General features: G+C 50.2%; 1 protein-coding gene across 1 annotated transcript in view; it reads left to right on the top strand.

The window, feature by feature from the left end:
* The window catches only part of dchs1b (dachsous cadherin-related 1b), a 114,314-nt gene that overhangs the window by 61,262 nt on the left and 38,548 nt on the right, over positions 1–14,504 (top strand). Inside the window, 3 exon segments of the mRNA XM_056284333.1 lie at positions 7,422–7,610; positions 9,883–10,114; positions 10,666–10,902. Coding sequence (XP_056140308.1) covers positions 7,422–7,610; positions 9,883–10,114; positions 10,666–10,902 — 658 coding nt within the window.

The raw sequence follows: 14,504 nt of genomic DNA, 5'->3' as shown, positions 1-14,504 counted from the left end.
GTAATATTCACAGAGGATTTGGGAATGTTTGCAACCACAGCATCGTAAGATGGCAACAGATGTACTCTTAGCCCCCCCCCCCCCAGTTCAGGGATGGTCATTCACATCAGCCAGGCTAGCATTGAGGTTGACTCCTTGTATGAAGGTGTTGATTTCTATATAGACATTGATTTCTATTCATTTTATATATATACATACACACACACACATATATATATGTGTATATACATACACATATATATATATGTGTGTGTAAATATATATATATTTCCATCAAGTTGATATGCACTATATAAATGCAGTCTATTTACAGACAAATCACTACACCTCCATGACAAGGGCCTGCCTTTAAGATCTATGGGAAGCGGGAGTGTCGATGATGACGCAGTAGTTGATCATCACGGTAGAAGTTTCTGAATCTTTTTTTTTAAGTATAACACCAGTAAGATGGGGATTTTTTTTTGTGCTTGATAGCTGATGATTGAATTTACAGAAATTTGTTAAAGGTGGATAAAGAAAGGCGACGAAGGAGAGCGGAGTCCCCGATGCGGGAGTCCAAAGTGAAGCTAAAACAGGAGAAGTTTAGCCCCGCCGGCCCGCACAGATCACGCCGCTCCAAGCCGAGATCCGCCGGGGGCTCAAGCCCGCCCACCCCTGAGGCAGAGAGGAAGCAGATCACCTGCAAGGACAAGGGATCACTCACCAGATAGAAGGGAGAGGTCACCCGTGAGACGAAGCAGCAGATCTCCCAGAACCAGGCGGAGTCGAAGTCCCCGCCGTACCGCCAATATCACAGTAAAGCGGAAAAGCGAGGCGCACCATGGTGGTGATGAGCGTAGGAGGCGAAACGACCAGTCAGAGGAGAGATGGGAGCAGGTGGGAGTCAGACAGACCAAGGGAGAGAGAGCGTGGAGGGGAGAGACACCGCGAGAGAGATGCTCCCGTCCAACAGCAGCGGTCTGAGAGGGCCTATTTGTTGGGGCAGGAGAGTAAACTAGCTGACATTCCCATCGATCACCCATCCTGTCCGAAACAACATGTTGTGTTTCAGTACAGACCGGTGGAGTTCACACCACTGGCCGCAGGGTGAAGCCCTACGTCACTGATCCGGTCTCCGGCAATGGCACCTACCTGAACCACCAGCACATTGAGGCCCAGCGCTACTATGAGCTCGAAGAGAGAGATGTGCTCAAGTTGGGCTCCGGTAGCCGGGAGTACGTCCTCCTGCATGAGTTCTCCGACCCAGCCGAGGTAGATGCTAAGCAGGATGGAGATGATGAGGGAGTTGACGAGTAAGCCAAACCATTTTGAGTGAATGAATCCCCAATTCACTGAGCGGTAGTTCTCAAACTGGACTCCTTTGGGCTGCGTCCAGGGAAAATGACTTTTCTGAAGATGTTTTGTACTCTGGCTGCGGTGATATACAAAGTATGCACAGAGTAGAGTGCAGTTGGATACTAAAATCAATAAATTACCCCACACATGTTTCTTTTCCAAGGCTAAATAAAACAAGTCTCTTGACTGTAGCACATGTCTCTTTTTGAGGTTCGTGAGATAAAACAAATCGTGAGAACCCCTTGGAGAAGATAGTCAGTCAGCTGGCACATTCTCGGCAATGACTGAACTGATTGACTGAACTGACAATGTTGGGGGTACAGATGAAACACATCAACACGGGGTAATGTGATTGGTTCAGCGTTTGGAAGTCGAACCGCTTTACCCCGCCACAGCTGTCTCGGAGAAGACGCCCTACTCTCAGGAAGTTGCATTAAGGTCCACGTGAGGACTGTGATCAAAGACAGGTTTTTGTACACCTGACAGTGCTCGCAAGAAATACAAGTACTTAGTGCCAGATGGTGCTATCGCACACATGTAAGAGTTTATTTATTATATCTTTGAGTGACAGGATCATGCACGAAGCGTAGCTGAAGATTCGCCTAATGTGTACGTTCAGGCTAGATGTGTACATGTACAGGAGCTTCTGGTTCTGGATTCATGATGTTCATAAGCATTGTTTGTTTTCAGGAAACGAAAAAAACCCCGCTTGTTTCTGTATTGCCTCTTGTGCCCCTGCGGCGTAGAGGAAAAGACCCATTTGGTGTCTGAAGGTCCTTCAAAGATAATGCTGTGTGTATTTCATAAACAGTCTCTCACTGTTTTGTTTTTCGCTGTTTTGAAGATGGCAGCATTCATTTTGTAGGCCCCCCCCCCCTGTTTTGTAAATAAGGGCGGTGAAAAGATTAAAAAAAATATGCTGTGATTGCAAACATTCCCAATTCCTCTGTGAATAGTCCACATGGCCATACTAAACTGGTCGTCGGTTTCGGTCGTTATGCCGCTGTATTGTTTATGAGGGTGGGGACACCTGTAGTCAGCTGAGACTGAAGATGTCACATAGATGAGTGATGACACGTTTCTCTCTCAATAAATGTGTCCAGAGGAACGGATTCAACCTTTGATTTTCTTACCTGGATTACTGAGCATGCATCAACACATATACTGTACAGCAGGGATAGGCAACATGGTCCAGAAAGGTCCAGTGTGGGTGCAGGTCTTTGTTCCAACCAAGGAGTTACACACCTGAGTCTACAAACCAAGGTCCTTAGCAAAGACTATTGGTTGACTGCTAGAATCAGGTGTGTAACTGCTTGGTTGGAACAAAGACCTGCACCCACACCGGACCTTTCTGGACCACGTTGCCCATCCCTGCTGTACATCTTTCTGAACATGTAAACTACATAGCAGGTGCAGGAGGTGCACAGAGAATACAAGTACAAATGAATAAATAAATGAATCCTGGCACGTAACTGCCAAAAAGATAGCAGGACCTGAAGTGGGGACCGTGTGGGCGTGTCATGTTCAAGGTTGGAGAGAGAGATGGTGAGGGCAACAACGGCGAAGGCAACTGAGAAATCATTGGGGGGGGAAAAAGAGTGGGCAGTGGTCTGCCGACGAAACCCCAATGCTTGGGGACGATTCGGTCATCGCTCGAGTTTCAGGAAAAGCTAGAAAGGAGCACGAGGAAGAGTAAGCTGTACGGCGACCTAGTCGAAGAGTTGGCCAAGGGTGGGTACACTCGCTTGCAAGAACATCCATCCATCCGTTATCCAAACCGCTTATCCTGCTCTCAGGGTCACAGGGGTTCTGGAGCCTATCTCAGCTGGCGGCCTGTCCAGGGTGTCTGGACAGGCCGCCAGGCCATCACAGGACCATTAAGAAAAAAAGAAAGAACCCCCCCCCCCTACAAAGTTCATTTAGATGCAAAAAACTGTGAACAAAAGCTGTTTTCTGTGGGATGGGACGCTAATGAAAATAAATCTCATTTTAAAATCGCCATCAAATTACGCGATTACCCCTCCCTAGATCCAACGGGTCTCTGTGGAAGTACCCGCTAGCAACCTTGAGATAAACATCGTGGGCAAAAATTGTGGACAAAGCTGCAGACTGCAGGACTCCTGTTGATTGGTAGAGGCTCCTGTCTGTGTTTGTGGTACCGCGTACTTGTGTGTTTATCACTGACGGCACCCCTCTGGACATTACCACGATGAATGGTAGCCCGGGGCCCGGCACAGAGTCTCGCTGGCTGGTCAGAGATCAGAGGAATAGTTCAGACGTGGGAGGAATTCCTCCCCGGCAGACAGACTCGTCTGACCCGCACAACGTCTTAATTTAAGGGGATATGGAGACTGTCTCTGTTGATTAGATTTCCCCTTATCACAATTCAGACTGTACATTTTCTTTTCCCGCCGTGACAGCCTAGATAAGCGGCGCAGCTGCGGCGTACAGTAACAAATGGAGCGAGCGGGTTCCATTAACCTCTTGGCCTGTCAGTGTAGAGGCGGGGGTTGAACGGGGCAGAGCTGGCAGAGATGACCCCTACTTGGCCCTGTCTCTTCTAGAAGGTTGAGTCCCCCCGAGGCCTCGACCCTTCCTCAAGGCTTCAGCCGCGCGCTTGTGGCTGTTTATCTGAACGGCTTTAAAAATAGCCAATGACACGTATTCCAGGCCTTGGGGCGTTTCCTTCGTCCCTCCGCCCCTCCTGTATTTCTATATCTGGTGGTCTGAGACGGGGACCAGCTAACCATTCTGCACTAAACACCCGGATCGTTATATCTTCCCCGTTTTACGGCTCCCTGGGTTGCCATGAAACCGTGTTTGCACAGGGGTATTCTCTGTGGACCCCTCGTGTTTGCACCCCATATTTTTACCTGCGTGAGGAACACGTCCCATACCGCTGAGGCCTTTCACGTTGCGGAGAACCGGCGTCTCCCTCTGTGCTAGCCGACAGTCCCGATATTAGTCCCCCCCAACCCCACCCAGTCCAATCCCTTTATCATTTCCTTCTTTGTTTGTCCCCCTCTCGCTGTCTCTCCTCCCTTGCCGTGGCGGGGCGCTGTCGACAAACCGAACCGGCCGCCTCTCGCTTTGCTGCTAAATCTAAAGCAGGACCCCCACGCGTGTGAACGGAGAGATTATCCGCGGTAAAAATGGAGGCGACGATGATATCACCCTCCCCGTCAGGTGGGGCGGGCCGTGAGTATTTCAAACTCTGTAATTAGATTAAGCGAGAAGGATGCGAGGGGTCTGTTTGTCCAGTCGTCCTCGCCACAGGTGGCTAATCCATTGCAGCAGATAGAGCGATATAAGGAACCCCCCCCAGATATATATAATCGCAGCAATGATCTGAAACCCCCCATTAGCAAAGTGCAGACTGAGAGCCGGCCCCATAGTTCCTTCATGCCACAATGGCTCAGCCATAACAATGGGGCCGGGCGAAACCCCCCCAAAGTCAATAAAGAGTTGAGTGGTTATAACCATTACCGTGTTCGAATATCGTGGTGGCGGCGGTGTTTCAGTCCATCATGCGAGCAACAGGAAAAGAAGGGGATGATGGCCTAATGGTGAAGACATGTGTTGCCGGGATGACGGGAGGAAGGTCATCACCAGATGTCTGCTGCGGTGGTCCTGTCCTCTGTGGGGGTTTAAGGCCGGGGCAAGCTCAGGATGTAGGGATTCATTTTGGGGGGGAGGGGGGGTGGTGGGATGAAATCACTGTACAATTAGCGCAAGTCCAAGAAGTCTCTTTCTCCGCTCCGTCCCCCGTCACTCGGCACGCAGTTCTGTACCTCACCCCTTCGTTAGGTCGTTTAACACGGTTTCTGGTGCCAAGCTGGATTTTGTCCGTCAGCTTACCATCGGAAATACTGCGAAGGCCAACACCTTCTGCGGAGAAGTGAGTCAGCCGTTGCATTGTGGGAATAGACCCGTTGACGGTAACAAGGGTGATGTCATGAGATCTCCTGGATCTTGGCTGGCCTTCAAGGCGTGGAGATCTAAGGAGGGGGGGGGGGGAACGCTGAACAACCACCGTAAACGCCACCAAACGATGTTACGGGGCGGTGTAAAAACATCAGTCGGGCGCGGGACCCCCCACAGGGCAGGGGGACGTTTCCCTTCTGTGTTTTGCAAGGAAATATTTGTTGTGTCTTTTTATGGTATGTGTGTTACGGGATTTCTGAGGATTTTAACGGCCGCGGTCAGATGCGTGTGTGTGTGTTTGTGCGTATGTATGTATGTATGTAGGACAAACAGATGTGCTTCAGCGTGGAGTGAAATGAAACTTCAGAGGGCTAACGCGGCAAGGGGTTATCGCCCCATAAAGCAGGTCAACGGCCGGGTCATGACCTCTGCCAAGCTTTTTTTTTTTTTGGGTGGAATTGTCCCCCTTTTTCTCCCCAGTTGTACCCGGCCAATTACCCCACTTTTCTGAGCCGTCCCGGGTGTTGCTCCACCCCCTCTGCTGACCCGGGGAGGGCTGCAGACTACCAGGTGCCTCCTCCCATACATGTGGAGTCGCCAACCGCTTCATTTCACCTGACAGTGAGGAGTTTCACCGGGGGGGGGGGGGGGCGTAGTGCATGGGAGGAATCACGCTACTCCCCCCCCTGTTCCCCCTCCCCCTCAAACAGGCCCCCCCCCAACCGACCAGAGGAGGCGCTAGTGCAGCGACCAGGACACATACCCACATCCGGCTTCCGGCTTAAATGCCAGAAAAAAAGCCATTTCCAACCTGACCCCCCCCCCCTTCCCCCGCCCCCCCCCCCAACATCCATCAACATGCCTCCCCTGACCCCTGGGCCCAACTCACAACCCCACAACCCCTGTCAGCACTCTTCTCTTTCCCCTCTGCACCTTTCCCCTCCGTCATGCCTTACCGTTCATTATCCCCCCGTCTGTCTGTAAAGGTCATGTGTCACCTCGCCTCTGTCTCGCCGCCGCCATCGTTTCCTGTTTCTCTGCTGCTCTTTCACACACACACACACCGCAGACGGGACCTGTTCCACCCCCTTTACCAGTCACACGGCGAGAATGAATTATTCTCTCTCTGACGTATTCGCATTAAAACCCTGACAAGCAGCAGCGTGCTGGTGGTGGGTTCGACCAGCCGGCCCAGGTTCGGTCCTCTGTTCTAGCGAGGGTCTTCCCTGCTGTGGCGTCCTTGAGCAAGACCCGCAACCCCACCCGAGCTTCAGGAGAGCTGCGATTTAGCCGACTCCGCACCCTGGCCTTCCTGTGGAAGGGGGGCGGTCGGCAAGACGAACCTCTCCTCCGGGGAGGAAGAGAACGCCGCCGGAAAACGCGAGTATGGCGTGTGGCATTAGCGCCACTGATGGGTGGAAGGCTGACTCGCGGTTGATTTGTAGGCCGGGGAGTGATTGCATGATGGGTGATATGGCGATAACAAACATCTCTGATGGGCTTGCTTATGTAATAAAATAAGAATAATAACCTGATTTCTGATGTGACGCCTTCATGCGGAAGTTGATCGGCTTCCGGTGTGGGAAGATGGCGGCGGCCTCGCCCAGTACCGTCCACGCAGTGCCTTTGTCCACGTTGGCGTCTAAGTGTGTCTTCGTTTGATGGCTGGGAGAGCTTGGTCTGCTGCGTCCTGCGGGCCCGAAGATGAAACGCCGAGGGCGGTCTGACGGGACGCGGAAGCGGGGCAGGCTAAGCTAACTGCTAGCCCATGCAGACCGGCAGTTCCGACAGTCCTCCTGGCTGGCGTTCGTGCCCCTGGACAGTGATTTTTTAGGTTGTTGTTTAGTTTACACATACGTGTTAGTTTGGATACATGTGTTCTTGTAGTTTTTGGATATGCTTTTGTCTTTGTGTTGCACTGCTGTGGGCCGGGGGAAATGAAGTTCTGTTTCATTTCATGTGCGCAAGTGCATGAGTTGGAAATGACAAAGCGTTTCTGATTCTGGTTCTGACTCAGTCACCGATGTTCTGATTCATTAATATTTCAAGCCCTGCTGAATGAGTACCGGCAGGAAGAATGGCCGTAAAATGGTTCGGTTTCGCTGATTAATTGAACATCAGAGAACAACCCGTCTAATGTTTCACGTGTCTTCTTTCCTCAGGTGTCAGCCACAGACGAGGACCGCGGTTCGTTCGGTGCCATATCCTACACCCTGGGGTCAGCCTCCGGCGTCTCAGTTCCGACCCAGTTCACCATAGCCAAGGAGACCGGCCGGCTGTGCACGAGCGCAGCTCTGGACCGTGACGAAGGAGTGGACAGCTTTGACCTCACCGTCACCGCCACGGACGGGGTAACGAACAGCGCCTATTTTTAAACCACGCGAGCCCACAAGCGGTTAGCTTAGCATGGCTGATCTTTCCAGACATTTCAATTTCGTCTGACAAATCAGGCCTCGGCCCGCGTTTATTTTGCAGCGAAACCGTGACGGAGCCGAACAGCTGAAAGACGGCGGAGCCCCAAAGCCGACTGAAGAGTCAAAATAGATGTAGTTCAGCTGTTCTCTTCCCGCCTAGTGGTAGGAGGCCTGACCCGACAGCAGCGTTGACGCCTCAAAATGTCTTCAGAGACGCACTTAGTGATCAAAAGCCCGGGTTGACAGCTAACGGTGGGCAAAGCGAACCCGGGTGCGACGCCGCTTCGGCGAGGCTGATCAAAAGGGGGCACATGGGACATGACAGCATCCTGTGCCTCACCCGGCATCTTCAAATAGAATAGCAGAGCCAAATCGCGATGGCATGGGAAAGCAATCAGAGACGGAGGAAGGAGGGAACGAAGTAGGAAAACAGATTCCGGGTCCATTTCAATTACCGTTGAAGTCGCCACTTAAACATGGTGCCCTGCTCTAAACATTCAATGAGCCACATTAGCAAACCCTCACTATGGATCCTTCAGCCCCCGCAGACCAGTACATGCCCAGGTATCAGTCAGTGGCCGTGGGATCAAAGAGGGGAGAAAATATGACGAAATACAAGTTTCGCTTCAAGATCCGTCAGTTACATTTTGGACAGAAGGGGTCCTCCTCCTCCTCCCCCTCCTCCCTTCTTCTTCTTCTGTGATTGGCGGCACGGTGGCCCAGTGGTTAGCACCGTTGCCTCACAGCAAGGAGGTCCTGGGTTCGAAGCCCAGGCCGTCCCAGGTCCTTTCCGTGTGGAGTTTGCATGTTCTCCCCGTGTCTGTGTGGGTTTCCTCCGGGTGCTCTGGTTTCCTCCCACCATCAAAAAGACGTGCGTGTTAGGGTTAATACTCCTGTCTGTGCCCCTGAGCAAGGCAGTGGAAAGAAGAACTGGAGTTGGTCCCCGACTGCTGTTATGCTATAGGATGGGTTAGATGCACAGAGCAAATTCATTGTAACCCGTACAATGTCAAATAAAGTGTCTTTCCTCTGCTTTTCTCTTTCTTCTTCTTCATCTTCTTCTTCTTCAACAGTGGCTGTAGTAGTAGTAATAGTGGGGGTAGGAGCGGTAGTTGTAGCGGAAATATCAGTAGTAGGAGTAAAAATAGTAGTATTAAGGATATGATATCATGATGTCTTGCTCTCTCTCTATATCTATCTATCTATCTATCTATCTATCTATCTATCTATCTATCTATCTATCTATCTATCTATCTATCTATCTATCTATCTATCTATCTATCTATGTTACAATGTTACAATTTCATTTAGTGTTTATATATATGTTACAATGTTACAATTTCATTTAGTGTTTATATATATGTTACAATGTCACAATTTCATTTAGTGTTTATGTATATATATAATATTTTGTTAACAATGTTACAATTTCATTTAATGTTTATGCACGCGCACACACACACACACACACACACACACACACACACACACACACACACACACACACACACACACACACACACACACACACACACACAAGATAAAACAAAAGCTCCTCTACACATTTGGGTGGTATTTGTGCCTTCCTCATTCTCGGTCCTCTACTGGGATCCTGGGAGTTTATAGTAGTTGTGTGTGTGTGTGTGTGTGTGTGTGTGTGTGTGTGTGTGGGTTGGTGTGTGTGTGTGTGTGTGCGTTCTTTGCTTGGCTGAAGCTCACATTTCATTTAGTCTAATAATGTGCAATCCACCCGCGGCACCGTAACCCGCCTCCCACCCCAGACCTGTCCCAGATTCCAGCTGGTGTCTGTTCCCTTTGTCTCCACCGGCTCCGGTATTAATGGGCCTCATAAAACCCGGCCCGCGAATACAAGTGTAATGAGTGCGGAGTATTACCTCCGCTGTCCTGTGTGCATCGCTGGAGATTGATTCCATATTTCGAGGAGTGGCCGGGCGGCCTCGTCTTTACTGCGTGATATAAATCTATCGCCGTTGTCAACATGGAGGCCCTGCGCCATCCCTCGCCATCGCAGGACGGCGAGCGAGGGCGGGCCTTTAACCCGGCTCCACGGGAGGACACGCCGTACCCAACACGACTATCCATACACGCTTTCTCACACAGGCGTACGCGCGCCGTTGCCATAGCGACCTTTGCCCCGTGCTTTCAGTCGAATCGCGCCTCAAACGGACTTTTCGGCTCTCTTTTCCAGGGTGGTCTGAGCTCGGTGGCCCACGTGAGGGTCTCCGTGGTGGACATCAACGACAACCGCCCCTCCTTCTACCCCGTCCTCTACACGGTCAGTCTCAGCACGCACAGCGCGCCCGGCACCACTGTTGTCAAGGTGACGGCCAACGACCCCGATGCCGGGGCAAACGGAAAGGTCACCTACCGCACGGTGCCCGGAGGAGGCTCCGCCTTCTTCACCCTCAACAAGGACACAGGTGTGTGTGTGTGTGTGTGTGTGTGTGTGTGAGAGAGAGAGGTGTATGTGTGTGTGTGTGTGTATGTGTGTGTGTGAGTGAGTGTGAGTGAGAGAGAGAGGTGTGTGTGTGTGTGTGTGTGTGAGAGAGAGAGAGGTGTGTGTGTGTGTGAGAGGTGTGTGTGTGTGTGTGTGTGAGAGAGAGAGGTGTGTGTCTGTGTGTGTGTGTGTGTGTGTGTGAGAGAGAGAGAGAGGTGTGTGTGTGAGAGAGAGAGAGGTGTGCGTGTGTGTGTGAGAAGTGTATATGTGTGTGTTTGTGTGTGTGTGAGTGAGTGTGAGTGAGAGAGAGAGGTGTGTGTGTGTGTGTCTGTGTGTGTGTGTGAGAGAGAGAGGTGTGTGTGTGTGTGTGAGAGAGGTGTGTGTGTGTGTGTGTGTGTGTGTGTGTGAGAGAGAGAGAGGTGTGTGTGTGTGTGTGCGTGAGAAAGAGAGAGCGGTGTGTGTGTGCGTGCGCGCGCGCGCACGTGCTGCTGAGGAGGCTGTTAACCATCGTTCGATTCCCCCCTCCACTCGCAGGTGTGATCTCCCTCTCCCGCTCGCTGCACGGCAAGGCCAACACGATGATCTCGATGGCGATATCGGCCGAGGACGGCGGCGGCCTGACGGCGCCGGTCAACGCCAGGGTGAACGTGAGCGTCGTCGGGGGTTCGGTGGCAACCCCGGTGTTCGAGCAGGCGCAGTACTACTTCACCGTGTCCGAGGACGTCCTCAGGGGCACAGCGGTCGGGGTGGTGCGAGCCGCTATGAAGACAGGTAAGGGCGCCTCGGGTTGGGCCCGGCCTATCTGTGGAGCTCCTGAGCAAGCACGACATAACCGTCTTTAAGTCTGAGTGCAAGTCTTGGGTTTCTTCTGTCAACCACGCGCACAGAGCCGCCCCAAGGCATAAGCCAGCAGGGGGCGCCCAAGAGCGCTTGAACTGTCAAACACGACAGGTTGATAAATACATATACGTATATTTGTGTGCGTGATATATCATATCAGTAGTAATCACCAAAAAACAAAAACTAAATATTTTGATATCATGTTGTTAACAGACTGACAAATCAATGCTACTGGTTTAATCATTTCCACTGCCTATGTCAGAGCTGGGGGGGGGCAAAGGGGGGGGGGCAAATCAAATTCTGCTTAGGGCCCCATAAAGCCTTGGGCCGGCTCTGCACGTGCATTTATACATACAATAAATTTGACTTGATGGGACGCTCAACATAGAGAACACAAGGATATACACTACCGTTCAAAAGTTTGGGATCACCCAAACAATTTCATGTTTTCCATGAAAAGTCACACTTATTCACCACCATATGCTGTGAAATGAATAGAAAATAGAGTCAAGACATTGACAAGGTTAGAAATAATGATTTTTATTTGAAATAAGATTTTTTTTACATCAAACTTTGCTTTCGTTAAAGAATCCTCCATTTGCAGCAATTACAGCATTGCAGACCTTTGGCATTCTAGCTGTTAATTTGTTGAGGTAATCTGGAGAAATTGCACCCCACGCTTCCAGAAGCAGCTCCCACAAGTTGGATTGGTTGGATGGGCACTTCTTTGAGCAGATTGAGTTTCTGGAGCATCACATTTGTGGGGTCAATTAAACGCTCAAAATGGCCAGAAAAAGAGAACTTTCATCTGAAACTCGACAGTCTATTCTTGTTCTTAGAAATGAAGGCTATTCCATGCGAGAAATTGCTAAGAAATTGAAGATTTCCTACACCGGTGTGTACTACTCCCTTCAGAGGACAGCACAAACAGGCTCTAACAGGTACTATTTAATGAAGATGCCAGTTGGGGACCTGTGAGGCGTCTGTTTCTCAAACTAGAGACTCTAATGTACTTATCTTCTTGCTCAGTTGTGCAACGCGGCCTCCCACTTCTTTTTCTACTCTGGTTAGAGCCTGTTTGTGCTGTCCTCTGAAGGGAGTAGTACACACCGGTGTAGGAAATCTTCAATTTCTTAGCAATTTCTCGCATGGAATAGCCTTCATTTCTAAGAACAAGAATAGACTGTCGAGTTTCAGATGAAAGTTCTCTTTTTCTGGCCATTTTGAGCGTTTAATTGACCCCACAAATGTGATGCTCCAGAAACTCAATCTGCTCAAAGAAGTGCCCATCCAACCAATCCAACTTGTGGGAGCTGCTTCTGGAAGCGTGGGGTGCAATTTCTCCAGATTACCTCAACAAATTAACAGCTAGAATGCCAAAGGTCTGCAATGCTGTAATTGCTGCAAATGGAGGATTCTTTGACGAAAGCAAAGTTTGATGTAAAAAAAATCTTATTTCAAATACAAATCATTATTTCTAACCTTGTCAATGTCTTGACTCTATTTTCTATTCATTTCACAACATATGGTGGTGAATAAGTGTGACTTTTCATGGAAAACACAAAATTGTTTGGGTGATCCCAAACTTTTGAACGGTAGTGTATATATATATATATATATATATATATATATATATATATATATATATATATATATATGTATATATGGATACACACACACACACACGTTCATAGATGGGACGCACAACTGTTGTGTGATTTTGTCGTGAAAAGAACGATATGTTTGTACTTGGAAGTATGCTCAATATCGACTGTATTATTTCAGCGGAGCAGCTGACGTTACCTGTGATGACATCATACATTATTGCGTCATATCCCGATTGGTTGCGTAACGCTGGGATTGAGGAAGAGACGCGTTTGCAGCCGTTCAGCAGAGCTGCAGCTGAAGCCCCGAGTCGTTCTTTAGCTAACAGACACGCCAGAGAAGCAAACTGACGCGTCAGAAACAGGTAGAAGTAGTGTGGGTCAAAGGTGATAGAGCACGTCTTACCGTCATCTCTGTCAGTGGCGTTTCGGTGAAACCGCATGGACAATACCAAGTGGCGGGATACGGGGGGGGGGCAGACTAAGAGAGAGTAGCTGTGGAGGGGCCGAGAAAAGAAATGTTTTGCTAATTTTCTTACCTATGAGGATTTTGAGGTTAAAATCAAGCGTGTCCGGGTGGTGTCGCGGCCTATTCCGTTGCCTACCGACACGGGGATCGCCGGTTCGAATCCCCGTGTTACCTCCGGCTTGGTCGGGCGTCCCTACAGGCACAATTGGCCGTGTCTGCGGGTGGGAGGCCGGCTGTGTCCTGGTCGCTGCACTAGCGCCTCCTCTGGTCGGTCGGGAGTGCCCGGTGAAACTCCTCACTGTCAGGTGAAAAGAAGCGGCTGGCGACTCCACATGTATTGGAGGAGGCATGGGGTAGTCTCCAGCCCTCCCCTCCCACTGTAGCCCAGTGTTTCTCAACCCAGTCCTCAAGGACCCCCTATCCTGCATATTTTCTTTGTAGTTATTCAACCAATCAGCAATGAGTTTTGTCAGACGTTGCACACCTTGCATAATTAAGTGCTGCGAGATGATTGGTCGAGTAAGCACAAGCAGGGCTACCTAAGCAGGGTTACAATGAAAATCTGCAGGATAGGGGGGTCCCTTGAGGACTGGGTAGAGAAACGCTGCTGTAGCCGAACCGGAAGTGGAACTATAAGGGAGTCGTCCTCGGCTACTTGTTCTGTCATTATTACCGACTGCTGTTATCTTCAGTTTTCTCTTCTTGCCTTAAGTTTATCTACAATTCGTAATTCCTCCATAACTCTCCCTCCCCCTCTCTCTCTCCTTGGATAAATAACCTCATTCCCCTGCGGGAATCACTCAAAAGCCCCATCTGATATGACGTCACACTTCTGCTCGACTTATCTGGTGAGGCAAAAAAACCGCGCCGGAGCAAGAAGTTGTACAAGTGACAGGCGTATAAACTCCATTAGGAGGTCACATCCATCACGCTGCGCGGATTAGCTCCCTCTGGCAGGACGTTTGTTTTCCTCTCGGTATTAATGGCGGAGCAGCGGAGTTGGACGGGCTGCGGTTCCGAGTGGGAGTCGCCGCGCGAGCTGCTCTCAGTGGTGCGGCGGAGTCAAGTACGCTCGTCTCCGTCCGCGGGGTTCTCCGTCACTTTGGACGCGTCCGTCCCTACGTAACACTGGCCACACGAGTATTTTCCATAAGTTCCTGCGTTTCTGTAGCAGAACTTGCGTGGTTGGACACCGGATGGAGCGATGATAAGTCACGTGTCTAGAGAAGCACTCAAAGACGGGTACAGTGTTGACTTAGACCAGTGGTTCTCAACCTTTTTGGGGTCCTGGACCCCCCCTGTGTATTTTTGATCTACCCTGAGGACCCCTCCACCTGATCTTGGGGGGGGGGGTTGCAATTTGATAGAAACAGTTTAGATTACACTTGTGAAACATGTAATTAGAGAAAAAAGTCCTGTTACCCTTTATAGTTTAGGTAGATAAAGGTCTCAGTCACATT

This window comes from Lampris incognitus, chromosome 8 (genome assembly GCF_029633865.1).
Source record: "Lampris incognitus isolate fLamInc1 chromosome 8, fLamInc1.hap2, whole genome shotgun sequence".
In the NCBI taxonomy this organism is placed as follows: domain Eukaryota; kingdom Metazoa; phylum Chordata; class Actinopteri; order Lampriformes; family Lampridae; genus Lampris; species Lampris incognitus.
This window is presented reverse-complemented; position numbering and strand designations above follow the sequence as displayed.